At 39.1% G+C, this 18,879-nt stretch overlaps 1 protein-coding gene across 2 annotated transcripts in view; it reads right to left on the bottom strand.

The window, feature by feature from the left end:
- Positions 1–1,557: 1,557 nt before the first annotated feature.
- The window catches only part of PCOLCE2 (procollagen C-endopeptidase enhancer 2), a 262,103-nt gene continuing 244,781 nt past the window's right edge, over positions 1,558–18,879 (bottom strand). For both annotated transcript variants that reach the window (XM_081086145.1, XM_081086146.1), the window contains exons 7-9: positions 13,334–13,417; positions 10,877–11,044; positions 1,558–3,453 (exon numbers count right to left, since the gene is read on the bottom strand). In XM_081086145.1, the coding sequence (XP_080942271.1) occupies positions 3,323–3,453; positions 10,877–11,044; positions 13,334–13,417 (383 nt within the window). In that variant the 3' untranslated portion in view covers positions 1,558–3,322. The remainder of the gene's footprint in view (positions 3,454–10,876; positions 11,045–13,333; positions 13,418–18,879) is intronic.

Below are 18,879 nucleotides of genomic sequence, written 5' to 3'. Positions count from 1 at the left end.
TTAAGAGCAAATGATTTTTCCCTTTATTGTGAATAGGGCTTAACAGAACCTTTCCCCATTCTTTTAAGAGTTGACTGTTGTTTAACTCACCTAATAACCTGATAATACTATATGTCATCTTGATGCTAGGCAAACTTGCTTATGGTAAAAATGGACCCTGATTGGTAAATTGCATTGGATTGGCTGGAACTATAATTGAACCATAAGTAGCTGGTAGGGGAGCCATAGCTTTGGGCCTTTCTCAGTGTGTACCACTTATAACCAGGCATGCCATCCATGAGGAGTCTGGAAGTTGTGCCTATGGAATTCTTCTAAGAGATTAGTTGTTTCTGAGGAGATGTGAACTTTAAACTGGAGTGTTTGACCCACCAGACATGAACCCTTGTCTCCTGGCATCTGAGATATCATCTAGGGAGGCCAAAGAAAATATATCAGCGAGTGGTAGGCTGCTGCCAGGCTGCTGCCAGGCCCTCCCGACAGAAGAAGGAAGTCTTCCACGGTCCTGTTAAGCACTGGTCTCCTTACTGTACCTTTCTGAGGGTATTGGTACCAAGAGGGCTGTAGGAGTCCTAAGAGTCTGAATGTTTAATGGCACCTAACACTCCCTACTCGGCATTGCAAATTTATTAATGTAGTGAAGTATGATCATTGATGTTCTAAAGTTAAATCAATCGTGTTTCTGGGATAAATCTAACTTGATCATGATCTATTTTGTTTGCTAGATTTTGATTGATAACATTTTGTTCAGGGTTTTTGTACCTATGTTCACAAGTGAAATAGGATTGGTGATGCTCCTGAATCCTACTGTCTGCTAAAGTTTTGCTATTAAGATTATATTCATCTCATAGAAAAATATTGTAGAGTGTTTCTTCATTATTTATACTCTGAAATAGTATATGTTAGGTTGGCAGTGTTTGTCCCTTAGGTGTTTGGTAGACTCTCTGGGCCTGGAGTTTTATATGAAGAAAGATTTTAAACTACTGACTGAACTACTTTAATGGTCATAAGGACTATGTAGATATTCTATTTCTACTTGAGTCTCAGTTGATGAATTCCCCCACTTAGGAATTTGTCCACTTCAGCTAAACTTTCAAACTTATTGACACAAAATGGTTCAGAATGTCTTATTGCCTTTTAGGATTGCCTATAACACCTGTAGATAGGTCCTGCTTTCAGTCCTAAATTGTTTTCTTGTCCTTTTTCACTTCTTTTCTTGCTTAATCTTGTCAGTTTTGCCAATTATATTAGTCATTTTAGAGAAGCAATTTTTGGCTTTGTTCATTTTCTCCATTGTTTAGGATTACTATTTTACTCAATTTGTGTTCTTATGCTTATTTCCTCCTATCTTTTAAAAGTTTATTCTGTTTCTATTTCACTAACTTCCTATTTGTATAATTTACAAATTATTTTTCACCCTTTTTAAAAAAAATGCAAATAAGTTTATAAATTTTAAAGTGTTATTTGAGCTACATTCCACACATTTGAAAATTTTTAAATTTAGCATTTTTATTATTGTTCAATTTTTAATATTTTGGTTTTACATTATAATTTCCATTTGATCATGAGTTATTTAAAAGCACATATCTCAATTTCCAATACCATTTTTTCTTATCTTTTTTACTATTGTTTACTTTTATTAATTTCTAATTATCCCTTGTTGTTGAAGGGTGCCTGTACCTTACCAGTTCTTTGAAATGTGTTGGGATTTGTTTCACAGTACAGTAAGTAGCGAGTTTTGAAACTGTTCTAACCATCAGGTGAATCTAGGTAACTGTGTGGCTCACATCACCTATATTTTTGTGTCTTTTTTTTTCCTTTTAAATCTGTCCATTACTGAGAAAAAAAATGTTAAAGTCTCCACAATGATGATAAACTTGTCAATTTCCATTTATACAACACCAGATTTAGTTATTTTTAAGGATGTTTTTAGCTGCATATAAGTAACTGTTATATCTCCTTGTAATCTTCATCTTGAATAATGCCTTAAAGTCTATTTTTTCTAATATTAATAAAGCCACTTCAGTTTTGTTAATATTTTCCTGGTATAGTTTTCTTCTTCTACCCATTTCTCTTCAACTTTTCTGTGACCTTATGTTTTAGGTATGTTTCAAATAACATATACTTGGATTTTCACTCCAAAGAATATTTCCCTTGTTTCTAAAACTTTGCTTTTACTATAGGAGACCTTGTGACTCAAGTCTTTGTTCATCCCTAATACTCTTTCTACTTTCTTTGGATAGGGGTGGCTGCTCCTTTTCCACAGCTCTTGGAGGGCAACCTCCTGAGGGCTGCCGGCCACACCCACTGCAGGTACAGTGACATTTTAAGCAGCCTTGTGCAAATAATGGGAAGTCACTTCCAATTCTTCCACTACTAAGTGAAAATAGATTTCTCAAAGAAAGAGTGCATCCTAGCAGACAGCCTGATCCAGTTAACTGGGAATGAACAGGATGGGGGTGTCAGGCTCACTTCTAATTTCAAGTCATATAAAATGACCAATTATGATTTAGGCTACAAAAACCAAGGACTGAACTCTGTAAGTCAGGATAAGCAGGCTTTCCTCTGGGTCAATGAGGGTCCCTTTTAATGGCAGGGAAGGCACTGGGTTTGCAATTCGGACTTCCAAGCTTGATCGCCTGCTCTGTCTTGTGTGAGATGTGTGTTTGGACAAGTCACTAAATATACCTGAGCTTCAATTTCTATCACAAAATAAAGGCATTGAATTGGATTGCTAAGGGACACCATTTGAGCGCTAAGGTATTCTGGTTCTGTAGGGAAGAATTATAGTGTGTTTATATTACTGGATCCATCTGGCCCCTGAAATTCTCAAAATATTGTCTTTTAGCAAAGGGTAAATTGTTACAAAGACAGCCTTCTAGGTAAATTGCAGGGAATATTCTTTTTTACAGTGTCCCACTTTATATAAAAGTAGTACCATGGCTGTTACATAATCATTTAAAAATATTTTATTAAGCATCGATTTAAAAATGCAAGAAAGGAATATAACATCTTGAAGCAAATATTGCACTTATAAAAATCTCCTTTTACATCTTCACAAAACTATTTTTAAAATACCCCTTACAGCCATGTATAAATTAACTGCTTTCAATAGTCACCGCTCAATGCCATTAGGTTCCTGTCACTGCACTACAATATCTGCTTCTCTTGATGCAAGCATGGAACTTCCATCACACCTACCTCTGTGAAGAGTCAATCTTTCTGAATATTCAATATTTAATGTCATAAGATTGTTTTTATAGTGAGAAAAATAGATCTTTCAAAGGCAATATCAGAATGAAGCTTAAATGGACACAGTTCACTGTTAACATTGCTTGTTTTCCAAGGCATTCAGGAACTTCTGATTCTTGGTCTTCAACATCATGACAAAGCTGTTGGGCATGATTTTGCCTCGCCCATCTTCACCCACTTGGCCCATAATAATGTAATTTTGACCTAAGAGATAAAGAATATGTTAATTTTTTTCTCTGTGTGCTAAAAATAATGAATATAAGCTAATTTTTTCTCTACGTGTGCTTGTTTGAAACAATTTAGACTATAATTTTTACCATAAATTGGTGCTGAATTTTATCAAATGCTTTTTCTGCATCTATGGATATGATCATGTGATTTTATCCTTTAATCTATTTATTTGGTTTATCATGTTTATTGTTTATATGCAATGTTGTACCAACCTTGCATCCCAATAATAAGTCCCACTTGATCATGATGTATGATCTTTTTAATGTAATGCTATATTCGGTTTCCTAATATTTTGTTGAGGATTTTAGCATCTATGTTATACAGGAATGTTGGGCTATAATTGTCTTTCTTTCTTGTATCTTTATCTGGTTTTGGATTAGGATAATGCTGGCCTTGTAAAAAGAGGATAGGTATTCTTTGAATGTTTGGTAAAATTCACTTGTAAAGCCATTTGGCCAGGCTTTTTATTGTTGAAAGTTGTTTTTTGTTTTTGTTTTTTAAATTATGATTACTGCTTCAATTTCACTAATTGTAATCTGTCCTGATTTAGTTTTGGAAGGTTGTATGTTCCTAGGAATTTATCCATTTCTTCCAGATTATTGGCATATAGTTGTAATATTTTTTTACAATCCTTTGTATATATTTGGTGTCCGTTGCTACTTCTCCTATTTCATTTCTGATTTTATTTATTTGGTCCTCTCTCTTTTTTTCTTGAGTCTGGTTAAAGGTTTATCAATCTTGTTTACCTTTCCAAAAAATTAGCTCTTGGCCTCATTAATGTTTTATATTGTATTTTTAGACTGTATTTCATTTATTTCTGCTCTGGTCTTTATTATTTCCTTCCGTCTACTCACTCTGGGCTTTGTTCTTTTTCCAGTTTCTTTAAGTGTAAAGTTAGATCGTTTATTAGAGATTTTTCATATTTCTTCTGAAATGCTTGCAATGCTATGAATTTCCCTCTCAGAGCTGCTATCCCAGTGTTCCACAGATTTTTGGGTAGTTATGTTCTCATTTTCATTTGTTTCAAGGTGTCTTTTGATTTCTTCCCTAATCTCCTTATTTGCCCATTCATTGTTTAGTAACATGTTATTTAGCCTCCATATCTTTGTGTGTTTTTCAGTTTTCTTGTGACTGATTTCAAGTTATGATCAGAAAAGAGGCTTGATAGGATTTCAGTCTTAAATTTATACAGACTTGTTTTGTGTCTAACATGTGGTCTATCCTAGAAAATGTTCATGGGCATGTAAGAATGTATATTCTACTGCTTTGGGGTGAAATGCTCTGAAGGTATCAATTAAATCCAGTTGATCTAGTGTGTGATTTAAGGTCACCATCTCCTTGTTGATTTTCAGTCTGGAAGATCCATTGATGTCAATGGGGTGTTAAAATACTCTACTATAACTATATGATTGTCAATCTCTTCCTTTATGTCCATCAAGATTTGCTTTTCATGTTTAGGTGTTCCTATGTTGGGTGCATAAATGTTACAAGAGTTATGTCCTCTTGTTTGGTTGATTTCTTGATCATTCTGTAATGTCTCTAACTATAGCCTTGGTTTTAAAATCTATTTTGTCAGATATAAGTATTGCTACCCCAGCTTTTTTTCCTTTCAATTTGCATGAAATATCTTTTTCCATTCTTATACTTTTAGTCTGTGTGTATCTTTCATTCTGAGGTGGGTGTCTTGAAGACAGCATATACATGGGTCTTATTTTCTTATCCATTCAGCTACCTTATGTCCTTTGATTGGATCATTTAAGCCATTTACATTTAAAGTGATTATTGATAGGTATTTATTGCCATTTTATATATTTTTTAACTATGTTCCTCTGTGTGTTCTTTTCTTCTTATTCCACTTCTTTTTTTTGTTGTTGTTAATCCTCACTCGAGGATATTTTTCCATTGATTTTTAGAGGACAGGGAGAGACACAGAGACAGAAACATTGATGTGAGAAAGACATATAGATTGGCTGCCTCCCACATGTACCAAACCAGGACCAGAAATCGAGCCTTCAACAGAGGATCAAGTCCACTGAACCAAACCATCTAGGGCCTTCTTCTGCTTCTTAAAGCAAGCCCTTTAATATTTCTTGTAATACTGGTTAGGTGGTAACAAACCCCTTTAGCTTTTTCTTGCCTTTGAAGCTCTTTATTTCTCTTTCAATTTTAAATGATAGCCTTGCTGGGCAAAGTAGCCTTGGTTATAGGCCCTTGCTTTTCATCACTTTGCATATTTCATGCAAATCCCTCCTGGCCTGAAATGTTTCTGTTGAGAAATCAGCTGACAGTCTTATGAGAGTTCCCTTGTAGGTAACTGACTGCCTTTCTCTTGTGGCTTTTACAATTGTCTTTAACTTTTGACATTTTAATTATGATGAAAACAAGTGCTTGCAAGGATATGGAAAAAGGGAATCCAAGTACAATGCTGGTGGGAATGCAGATTGGTGCAGCCACTATGGAAAACAGCATGGAATTTACTCAAAAATGAAAAAATGGAACTACCATTAAACCCAGCTGATTGGGTGTTTCTTTCTACCTAGTCTTCCAAATCACTGATTCAATCCTCTGCTTCATTGACCCTGCTGTTTATTTCTTCCAGTGTAGTCTTATTTCAAATATGACATTCTTATTTTCTGACTGGTCCTTTTTCATGGTTTCATCCTTTTTTATGCTGTTGAGCATTCTAGAAATATATCCTAAGAAGCCCAAAACACCAATCAGAAAGAATATATGAACCCCTATGTTCATAGCAGCTTTACTTACAATAGCAAAGATCTGGAAACAGCCCAACTGCCCATTAGTAGATGAATGGATAAAAAAGCAGTGGTAAATTTATAAAATGGGATATTATACAGCTGCAAAAAAGAAGTGTTTCTTAACCTTTGCAATAGCATTGATGGAGCTGGATAGTATTATGCTGAGTGAAATAAGCCATTCAAAGAAAGAGAAATATTACACGATATTACTTGTAAGTGGAATCTACTGAACATAATAAACTGACAAAATAGGCCCAGTGGCATGGAGGCAAGGAATAGACTGATGTAAATCAGAGGGGAGGGGGTAAGACAATAAGAAATTAACCAAATAACTTTTATATATAAATGTATAACCAACAGACACAGACAATAGTGTGGTAAAGGCCTGGCATGGGGCAGGGGCTGAGAGAAGGAGGGAATTAAGGAGTGGAAAATTGGGGGACATCTGTAATATTGTCACAATAAAATAAAATTTAAAATAATTACTATGTGTTCTGGTGTGGGCCTCTTCGGGTTCATATTGTTTGGGACTCTCTGCACTTTTTGGACTTGTATTTCTTTTTCCTTCACCAGGTTAGGGAAGTTTTTAGGAATTATTTAATCAAATAGGTTTTCCATCCCTTGTTCTCTCTCTTCTCCTTCTGGTACTCCTATAATGTGGATGTTGTTACATTCCATGTTGTTCCAAAGGTCCCTTAAACTATGCTCATTTTTTAAAGTTTTTTTTCTTTTTTCTTTTTTGCTGATTGGGTGTTTTTTTCTACCTAGTCTTCTAAATCACTGATTCAATCCTCTGTTTCATTGACCCTGCTGTTTATTTCTTTCAGTGTAGTCTTTATTTCAAAATTGACATTCTTCTTTTCTGACTGGTCCTTTTTCATGGTTTCTATATCCTTTTTCATGCTGTTGAGCATCCTTATAATCATTACTCTGAACTCTACCTGATAAATTGCTTACATCCTCTTCATTTAGCTCTTCTGGAAAATTTTCTTGTTCCTTCATTTGGGGCCTGTTTCTTTGTATCCCCATTTTGGCTGCCTATTTGTGTTTATTTCTATGTATTAGGTAGATCTGCTATGATTCCAAGTCTTGGTAGGGTGGCCTTATGTAGTAGGTGTCCTGTGGGACACAGTGGCACAGTTTCTCTAATCACCAGAACTGAATGCTCTAAGAATGTCTCTTGTGTGCAGTTGTGTGGGCTCTCCTTTTGCAATTGAGTCTTGATTATTGTTGGCCCATTTGTGCGTGGCCTTGACCCTTAGTTGGGCTGACTGTGAGGCTCAACCCCCAACACGGTGTGCAGGCTGCTGTGCAGGTGCTGATCACATGAAGTGGAATTTGCCTCAGCAGTCCTTGGTGTCTGCTGAGATCTCTCTATGGATATGCTGCTTGTGAAGCTTATTGGGTTCTGCTCTTTTATTGTCTAAAGTTGGTCACTTGCTGTATTGATTCTGGGCCTCTTTGGAGGGACTCTAGTGCAGGCCAATGTCAGAAGCTGTCTGTGACTAGCCTGCACTAGAGTCGCTCCAAAGAGGCCCAGAATCAATACACCCAGTGGCCATTCCTCTGGTGCACAGAGGAGCAGGTGCACAACCTGTTTGGAGCTATCAGTGATCCACAGCTTGTAGATTCCTCTACTGAGCCTGGGTACATGTGGAAAGGACAAGCTGTGCACCAAGGACTGCTTTCAGTAGCTCTGAGTCTAGGAGAAGGTCAGGCAAAGAGTCAAAGCACCCAGAGATTTGCCTCTGCCTTCAGGCTGTCTTTTAGTCTCAGTCACTTAACTGAGCCTCTGGCTGTAGAGCTCAGTCAGGTGTAAACTCCACAGGGTGGGGTGAGAGGGTTTCCAATGGGTGGACTATTGCTGCCTCTCCCCCCAGGCTAATGCTGCATAGATGGGAAGGGTCTGCCTGAGAAAGATGGCTTCTACAGTATGCGGGAATGACTCAGCTTAGGGATCCAGGTGGCTGTCACCTCAAGCTCTCTTCCCAGAGTCACCAACCAAGACTCTCCTCACATAGCTCTAGTCCACTCTGCCCTACCTCTAACAGAACCCAGGGTAACTGGAAGCAAACAAAATTTTTTGTGTATTGGCCCTTTATGACAATGCCTGCATTTCTAGCCACCTTTCACTGGAGGACAGAAACCCTGCTGCTTTTCACAGCCAGAAGTTATGTGGACGCATTTCCTGGTTTTGGTGCTCTGGGCTGGGGATCCCAGCTTGGGGTTTAGACTTCTCAGGGAGAACCCCCTACAGCTGAGATATCCCTCCAGAATTTTAGCTGCTGCCTGTGGGATCCCTATGAGCACTCTTGGGCCTCTGCCCTTCTACTAGTCTCGATGTGGCCTCCTCTTTAAGTTGTTGGTTATAAGGCTTCTTTCCACTTAATCTTCAGTTGGTTATTCAGCATGATTTTTCTATATTATAGTTATAAATCCATTTTGGTCCTGGGAGAAGTTCAGTGTTGCTTCCACCTAATCTGCCACCATCTTGGAATCCTAACTTAGACTATAACTTATCTCTATATAAATTTTCTATAAATGATACACTTATACATTTACTGTATCTAGGATAAGATCTTATTTAAGACTATCAGCAGCAAAAATATAAATTCAACTGAGTACCATGTCCCAGCTGTGCTAATACTAGGAAACTGGATGGAATGATTCGGTCAATCATGCCCTTCTCTGCAGAACTGTGGGGCTGGTGCACTCACTGAGAATCTACCAAGAACAACGCACTGTGTTCACATGAAAGGCCTCTAGTGCTCCGACACACCATCCTCAGATGTCCTCTCACAGTCCCATAGAGCTCCTGAGTTTTCCAGGCACTGTGAAGCTAGTGATCTCTGCCTTCAATTATTGTTGTCTTGAACTTTGCCCTAATATCTCAAGATCTACATAGGGAAGTTTCTTCAGAGCATGGTTGGGTTACATACTTCTTTGCATCCTTATAGTCCCTCATAAAAACAAAACAAAACAAAACAAAACAAAACAAAAAAACTGCTACTAAAGAAATACTTATACCTGTTACACTATTTTTATTACATTAGTGTGCCTGGCTTGGACTAGGGCATGTTGGGTTTGCCTCTGAAGATTTATATTGCCTCAGAAAACATCATAAAGGAAGTGTGTATTCAACCTCTTTTATTCTTCCTCTTCCCCAGTGTGTCATAAGAGAAATATGTTTCCCCTTTCTCTTGCATAACCCTCCCTCTATGCTGATGCTGTCATCAGAGTGGGCCTGAGCCTGGGAGGGCCCTGTAGGCTGTGCGGACAGGTGCCACCTCAAGGCCAGACTGCTAGTGTCTTCATGAGATCACAGAGGAAGGATCTAGATGTGCATTATTTGCCATTCCTAGCAGTTCTGGAAAGCAGTGTTATCTTTTACAGAGCCTTTGCTATTTCCTCTGAAAAATCAATGTAAGACTACTGGCTTCCTGACTTTTCTAAACAATCTGAGTTCATGGTAAAGCTTTCTTGAAGTGAATATTATGTATAACTTTCACTCTCATTTTGTTTTGTTTGGTTTGGTTGTGGAAGAGTTTAGTAACAAGACTGAGGAAATGAATGAGTTGATATTGGATAGAGAAATCATAGCATTATTACCATTCCAAAGAGAGGGATCTATCTACACGTGCTATTTATGGAAAGATGTGTACTAGTACATAGATATCATGGGGGGAAAGTTGCAATAGAATATGTATCGTATGACCCCATTTGTCTACATATGTATATGGACAAAAACTTCCTGGAACTTGTCATACTACCTCTGGGTTTAAAAGGGAAAGATAATCACATTTTATTTTATATCCTTTTCTACATATTTAAACTTTTTTATAACCATAGAAAATATATTACTTTTATAAGTTAAAAGAGCTTGTTTAAAAATTATGTGGTCTGGCTCTGGAGTAACTTTCCCTTTCCCATAATTTTTCTTAATAAACTCATTCCCATGTATGGATTAAATGATCCTACATCTAAAAATTATTCCCAAATCTTTAATTCTAGCCTCTCTATATGCCTCTCTCCCTTCTGAACTTGAGCTCTGAATTGCCTTTAAAAAAACATTTTAAATATTTTTATTGATTTCAGAGAGGGAATGAGAGGGAGGGAGAGATAGGAACATCAATGATGAGAAAGAATCATTGATCGGCTGCCTCCTGCATGCCCCCCACTGGGGATCAAGTCCACAACCCAAGCATGTGCTTTTGACCAGAATTGAACCCGGGACCCTTCAGTCCACAGGTTGACACTCTATCCACTAAGCCAAACCAGCTAGGACTGAATTGCCTTTTATTTGCTGAATATTTTCCTCTGTAATATTGGCACCTTAAGTGCAATAACTAAAAGTCTCTTCTGAACTGCTCCTCTGTGTCTGTCCATATTGATCCAACCTCATGTGCTGTTTGGACTCATTCATCATTTCCGCTTCTCATCCTTGTCCACCTCACAGGAACTGGGCTTAGAGCCCAATTCTGCCTGATGCCACAGTCTTCTGTCTGTTCCAAAAGCCCTGACTTGACTTCCCATAACCAGCTAGGGCATGCTCAGATCCCTGGGTAGCTCGGAGAGGCTCTCTTGTCCCGATCTCTGTCCCTGAGCTCCCCTACAAGACTAAAGTTTCCCTCCTTACTCACCTCTTCTGAGGAGAGGGCACTGCTTGCAGATCACAATGACCTTGGCACTCATGTTCTTGCCAGCCTGTTGAATTGCCAGATTTCCCTCTTTATAGATGCTGATGAGGGAGATTGTGGCATGCAAGCTTCCACCCCGTGTGATGGTTGTGATAACAGTACCAGCAAATACTGCAGAAGAAAATGTTTTTGAAATAATATAACAGTGAAGGCAAATGTAAGCAGAACTGAGCATAATTTTACATTTTTGTAAGTTTCAGATGGGAAGCATTTTAATGTTAAAGAGAAGGCCCTAACAGAGCAATCAAATTTGATTCTGTATGCTTGTCACCAAAATTCAGGTTGAAGAAAGGAGCCATGGTGCTATCATGCTGCCCGGGTTGCTAGATGTTGAGACCCAGGAGGGAAACCTGAATAGCTATGCACTGTGGTCCATTACTGAGAAGGGACTCTTCACAATGTCTTATCCAACATGTAGATCAAGTAAGGGATGGCTTATGAGCCTCTACCTGTGCATACTTCACAAGACCTTGAGTCTTCAGAGGCAACACCAAACTCAGAGGTTGCATGAGGGTATTTGGGCCACAAGGAAGGGAGTCTTTGTGTCTGTATGGGTGTGTGTGCCTACCTTTCTGCGGCTCCCCCACCCCTCTCTTTAGCCACTCTCTTTAGTTGTCCTCTGTCTTGGAACTTTGGTTCATCCATGGGTCCTTAGCTCTCTCTAATTATCAGTAAATACCTGTCTTTTACTAGGTCTTTGATGTTCTCTTTATTAAATATATTTTTATTGATTTCAGAGAGGAAGGGAGAGGGAGAGAGAGATAGAAACATCAATGATGAGAGAGAATCATTGATTGGCTGCCTCCTGCATGCCCCATACTGGGGAGCGAGCCTGAAACCCAGGCATGTGCCCTGACCAGGAATTGAGCCATGACCTCCTAGTTTATAGGTCGACGCTCAATCACTGAGCCTCGACGGTCAGGCTGATACCCTCTTTCTTATCCACCCTGTTTATCTCATTTAACAAATCGAAGTATAGAACTGAGCTATAACAAAGCTTTTTCTTGCTTAAAAAATTTTCTAGAAAAATTCAGTTGCTTTTCATTATGTAACTCTCTTTTTTCCATTGTCACTCTTGGAGAAAAGAGTCTAATTTCTGAGCCACAGAAGGAAAGAATATGTGTCTCTCAGAGGCGTGCTTTTGGCATTTTGGTGAGGGCAATGCAATATGGAACAGGACCTGCATTGAAGGACTATTTTATGAGCTTATCCCTGCCCAGAAAAACCAGCAGCACTACCTGGTTATTGTGACAACCCAAACTGCCTCTGGAGTTCTGGCTGAGAACCGATGGGCAGCTGGTGACTGTATGTGGTCGTTTTGCCATGAGTCACAGTGGAGTTAATCAAGTTTTGGACTTGGCTGATAGGAGCCTTTTGGGGTGAAGTGAGAGCTCACTGCTTACATGGTGTGCAAAGCTCACAAAATCAGAATTCTCCTCTGTGAGTGCTCACTGCAAAATGTCAGCTTGTAGCCAAGTGGAATCAGGTGGCATCAAAGGACAAAGAGGGAGATTTCCTGAAGCACGCTGCAGAGACTGGCTGTCTGTGGTGGCAGGGACACCTGTGCTGTTTGGTTCATTTTATGCCTGGAAAGTGAAAGTGGGGGAGGGCCCAGGTCCCTCAATGTGGAGCTGCTGAAGTCTGATGCAGGGCATGCGGAGACCCTCTGGGAGGCCCTGGGTCTGGGGTAAGCTTTTAGGTTTCGTAGCTTTCTTTTCCTGGCAAGACCTTCCTAAATCTTCCTTGTGGAAATAAGCAACATAATTAAATCTGCTATCTTTTGCTCTTGAGTGGTTTTCACAAAAAGGGCAACTATATTTTAGTGTAAAAAGCTCTTCTAAATTCTAAATCATTAGTAATGTCTCCTGAGGTTCCAATTTATAGGTGTTTCCAAATAGATTTCAGATTTCCAGGTTTTATTTAATACGTTAGAAAGACAGACATTGCAGAGGAAATGCTTGAATTTCCTGTAAGAGAGGCCAGCTTAGATATGCTTTTAATTTATTAAAGTTGAACTATCAATGTATGAAAAGATAACCAATTCATTAAAAATACGTGAGAAAAAAGTATATAGGTTTTTGTTTTGTTTTGTTTTTCAGTAATATTGAGCCAACCAAAATATACAGAATAGCAGTATCATGTACCAGGAATCAAGTTAAATTTGTATGAAAAAGTAAATTTTCTATATACATATTTTTCTCAGTTATGAACTCTTAATATTTTGAAGAGCACAAGTCTATATACCTCAGTGTATGGGAAAGTATTTTCTTGGGTAAATCAAGAGTGTAACTTACCCTTTACCATCACATTCATGCCACTTTCTTTGAGACTACTAGTATAGTCTCACGTTTCTTATAAAAGTTTCTTATAAAACTAAAGTTGCTTGGTTTTATTTCTTACCAAAGTTGCTTGAACAGTAATTGCTTTCCAGAGTACCAGCCCATCTACATTTTTGTTGACACATGGCCATGGTGGGTTTTAAACCTTAATTCAAAAAGGAAAGACATAAGATTCAGGAAAATAAAATCAAGTATAATTGGTATTTAGATATGAATCTATCACTTTAACATTCCTATTTTTTCTCTGAGCCACCAATATGTCATTGCAATGAAATAATTAAAGATCATGCAAAAGAAATTCTTTATACTACCAACTACTGCTCCAATTTTCTTAGCATAACTGAATATTCTTTCCTGAATTTTAAACCTGAGATAAAAGAAAACCCATAATTAGCCCTATTCTCTTCTTTTCCATAAAACTAACACTACAACTAAAAATAGAGTTTTCATTTTCCCTGCTTAGAAAAATCTAGTACAACAAATATGAGCTAAGAAAATATAGGTTAACTCTTCACTTTACACAAGGAATTCTATAGTGTCACCCTAAAGATGGAGAGAGCTTTCTTGGTACATTTAAAACATGCAATTGCTTAAATGTGAGCAGTACAGGGTTTTTGGAAATACTGCTCACATGTAAAGTGTGTTATATTTGTAATTAGATGCAACCAATTACTAAACATTGATATTGAGTCTGCCACGGCCTATCTGGAAATAGTTTTGTTATCACAACTAGGGCATGCTTCTAGCATCTAGTGGGTAAGGATTCTGCTAAATAACATACAATGTCCAATAGGAAAGAATTATGTGGCCCAAAATGTGACTAGTGCCAAGGTTGAGAAACCATGAGTGAACAAAATGAAATATTTAATCCCAATTACCATCATTTAAAATGTTTCAAAAATACTTGCTAATTATTCACTTATATGTGGCAATATTCTAGGAAGAACTAAGCAAAACAACTGTAACAAAATTGTACTTGTTAGGTACGAATTTACAGTTGAAGTACTGCCTTTCTAATAGGTTCTGCGGACTCTTCTGTGAATTTATTATTTATTTATTTACTCTTAATTTGTACCCTTACTAAACTCCAAAAAGAATTTGAAGTGATTACAACATAAAATATATAAAATTTTAATGTTAAATACATATAATACCTTAAATACACACACACACATTTCTTTTTAAGAGAAAAAGCTCAGTAAACACTTAGAATGTTGTTCCAGACGTTGGAGATCTAAATTTACATAATGAATTGAACCAAAAAGTAGTGGCATTATGTTCTCCCTCATGGATGAAAGGTAACCCTTCTATGTGGACCACTGGAAGCCAGCTCCTTCTCAGCCTCCAAATGTCAGAATGGAAGTTGGGTTGGTGTCCCACACTGCTCCATCCCTCCCTTCCATATATCCTTGCTCTCTTGCTCTCAGTCATCAGCTACACCACCTTAACCCTCCTCACCCTACTGCTATCTCCCCACTGCCCTGCTCTCCCAGCACCCACCTGGTTCTCAGCCTTCCTCTCTGTGCTCCTGCACCTATCTTTGTGGGGCACCCTCAGTGTGGTACTCCCTCTCCATGCCATGGCTTCCTCCTTCCTTGAGACTTTCTCTCTGCTCCATTTCAGTCACTCAGTCCCAGGCTCACATGTCCTCCTGTTGAAGTCTTTAGTCACCAATTTCTCAAATTTAGACATCCTCATATCCAGTATAACTGCCTCTACTTCAAGCTTAGTTATTGATTTACTCTCATGACTACTTTTTTTTTTCTATCTTTAGTGGTCCAATACCTCTCATTTGTTCTCAATTCATCTTTACTTCCTTGGCTGTTCCACGTAGTTTCCATTATTTCTGTCATTTTCTTGACAATACCTTAATTGTCCTTTCCCCCTTGTCCTTCAACCCTGTCCAAACCTAGGCTTGCACTAAGCTGAGTCCACAAATGGACCCTCATCGAAGTGACAAGCTGTTTGGTAGATCAACTCACTGCCCAATTTCCACAGCTCTTTTTCAAATTCTCTCATTCTCCTAACCACTTCCCTTCTCATTCTTAGCAGGTGACCCTGACTATTTTATAGAAAGAACAGAGATCATAGAAGAAAATGTCTGCAAGATCCCCACCAAACCTTCAAAGCTGTCTTGTCTGTAGTTGCTCTCTTCTTTCCCGCCCCTGAGAGAAGAGGCTCCTCCACCTCTGGCCAGAGGTCTGTCCTGTGAGTCCTCTGGAGCAGTGGTCGCCAACCTTTCAGACCTCACAGACCACCAGTGGTCCACGGGCCACTGGTTAGCAACCGCTGCTCCAAAGATGTCCTTAAGCCAGTGGTTGCCAACCTTTAGGCCTCATGGACCACCAGTGGTCTTCGGACCACCGGTTGATGGCTGCTGCTCTGAAGGCCATGCCCCCCACCTTAGTAGACGTTCCCTCCTCAGGTCCTCCCTTCTGTCTGTCAGTATGTTCTCCATTGCTGGCTGCTTCCCATTACCTTTAACTTCTTCTAGACACTCAAAGCCTCTCTCTCTCCTTTAGGACCAAACTTGTGGAATGAGATGCTGGAACTTACTATGAATTTCTTCACCTTGTTCCAAACACCTCAGCCCACTCACACAATCCTTGCTAGAGTCTCCAAGTCATGAAATAGAGTGGAAATATTTTAATCCTTCCCTTTTTTGAAGTTCCTTCAACACTTGGCTCTACTGACTATTCCCTTCTTAAAACATTCTCTTCCCAGGCGTTCCCTGGCACATGATCCTGGATCCCTCCTTCCTCCTTAGTTCTCGCCTTTCAGTCTCTGTTACTAGCATATCCCCCCCCTTAAAATGTTGGAGTTTCTAGAGAGTTAATTCAGCCCTTCTTTCACCTCTAACCTCTTCCTAGGCCATCTCATTCTGGGTCATGGTACCAACCATGTATTGGTGATGATTCTCAGATTCAGATATCTTGCTTAAATCTGTCTTCTGGTCTGGGGGCTCATAGATATAACTGTCCACATGACATCCACTTGAGTATCTCATGGACACCTCAGATCCAACGAGGTCACAGCTTAACTTCCTCTACCCAGTTCTCAACTTCAGTGAATGGTTACATTATCCACAAGGTTTTGCAAGCCAGGGATCTGGTAGGCATTCTTGACACATACCTGATCTCCCTAGTCCAATTAGTCACCGAGGCCTGTCAATATCTCCCAAGGTCCCTGACTTGCACAATAGTCAATAACTCTTGACTATCTCTGTATTTTATTTATTTTAATTGATTTTATAGAGATGAAGACAGAAGCATTGATTTGTTGTTCCACTTATTTATCTATCTATTGGTTGATTCTTATATGTGCCCTGACTGAAACCTTAGCATAGTGGGATGATGCTCTAACAAACTGAGCTACCCGTCAGGGCTCTCTGTATTTACGTCATAGCACAGTTCACCTGGACAACCACAAGAACCTATGGATCTTCTTGACCCCTACAACCTATTCACATCACAGTGGCCAGAGTGATCTTCACAGTGTAAATCTAATCCTCAACTTTGCTTAAATCCATCAACAGTTTCCCCGACACTTAGGATAAAATCCAAAATACTTAGAGCATAAAGAAAGAGATGGTAGGGACCAAAGATGAATCTAAAAAGAGAGAATAAGGATGAAGTGTGAAGGGCCTTATATACCACATGAAGGAGTTGGGCTCTTATGCTGTTCAATTTGGTAACCACTAAGCACACGAGGCTTTTTAAGTTTCATTAAATTAAAAATTCAGTTCCTCAGTAGCACCAGCCACATTTTCAGTGCTCAATAGTAGCTAATGTACTGGGTGGCAAGGTGTAGAGAATGACTTTAAGAGGGAGACAGGCCTGGTTGGCTTTGTGTGTGTGTGTGTGAGCGCACGTGCACGCGCGCGTCTGTGTGTGTGTGTGTGTGTGTGTGTATGTGTGTATGTGTGGTGGCAGGGCAAGCAGTGAGGAGGTCAGATAGAGGTTAAAGATGACTCTCAGAGTGTGGCTATGTTGAGAAGCAGGTGGGGGAGCAGGTTTAGGGCAGAAAGCAGTGTAATAAAAACAAGTTGAGTTTGATAGGTTTTAATATAAATGTCTAGCAGTTGCAAAACTCTAGGAGATAATTACAAATCCATGTTTGCCATTTAAGAGAAAGTTTAGGACTGGAGACAAAAGCTAGGGAACCACTAAGCACCATGGATGTGACCCGATAATTCACATGAAAGAATAAGGACAGCAGGGTCCACTGAGGTGAGCTGGAGTAATATCACATTAACATGAGGCAGTACCCTTCCAGATCACAAGGTGGCAAACTTGGGGAGTGCTCAGAAAAATTAACTCTTCCAGAAGGGCCTGTCCTCTGGACAACCTTACTTGGGGAGCATACAGGAAATAGTGGACAATAAAGTTGGTCTTATTTCAACATGCTTCATTTCTTAACCTTAGGTCCTTCCTCCTCACTTTTTTCCTGCTCCCTGGATTTAGATTTTGATATCTGGAGCCTGAAATCCCAGTGAGTGGAGTTAACAGGATGTAGAGACTATATACAGGGAACCCCTCCTATCTTCCCAATTCTTAGATCATGTCCCAGACCAGAGTTTCCCAACTTACTTCCAGAATATGTCAAATATTAGTATTTTTGTTTGATTTACTCTAACAAAAGATGTAATATATTTTGTATTACACATTTTGGAGCAAAGTAAAAAAATAAAAAAAAGCCCAAATACTGGCAGATGTGAAAACAGGCACAGTATTTTAACCTAAAATATTATAATTCTATGTAATAAAAAGAAAATCATAATTTCATAAGTGCCAGCAAAGAAAAAGCAGTCTTATAATGATCTGTTATGTGGGTTCCTAGAAATTTTTAACTGGTCATAATTTTTTTAGATGACATTTACAAATTATTAGCTTAGCCCTGGCTGGTGTAGCTCAATTGGTTAGAGCACTGTCCCATACATCAGGAGGTGGCAGGTTTGATTCCCAGTCAGGGTATATACCCAGGTTTTGGTATGCAGGTGGGAGGCAACCAATCAATGTTTCTCTCTCACATCAATGTTTATCTCTCTCTCCCTCTCTTTTAAAGTATTAGCTTATTATTCTTTTATTTAAAAGTATTTTTTAAAAATATATTTTATTGATTTTTTACAGAGAGGAAGGGAGAGTTTTTTTTTATAGAGAGTTAGAAACATCGATGAGAGAGAAACATCAATCAGCTGCCTCCCGCACACCCCCCACTGGGTATATGCCCGCAACCTAGGCACATGCCCCTTACCGGAACTGAACCTGGGACCCCTGAGTCTGCAGACCGATGCTCCATCCACCGAGCCAAACCAGTCAGGGCTAAAAGTATTTTTTTATTGCTTTCAGAGAGGAAGAGAGAGAGAGAGAGAGAGAGAGAGAGAGAGAGAGAGAGAGAGAGAGAAACATCAATGGTGAGAGAGAATCACTGATTGGCTGCCTCCTGCATGCCTCCCCACTGGGCATCGAGCCTACAACCAGGGCATGTGCCCTTGACTGGAATCGAACCCAGGACCCTTCAGTCCACAGGCCAATGCTCTATCCACTGAGTCAAACTGGCTTAGGCTTAGCTTATTATTCTTATACCTCATACTTCTCTTTCATTAAT

Source organism: Myotis nattereri (genome assembly GCF_964212035.1).
Source record: "Myotis nattereri genome assembly, chromosome: 3".
In the NCBI taxonomy this organism is placed as follows: domain Eukaryota; kingdom Metazoa; phylum Chordata; class Mammalia; order Chiroptera; family Vespertilionidae; genus Myotis; species Myotis nattereri.
Note: the sequence above shows the minus strand (reverse complement) of the source record. Positions and strands in the feature narration are given on the sequence as shown.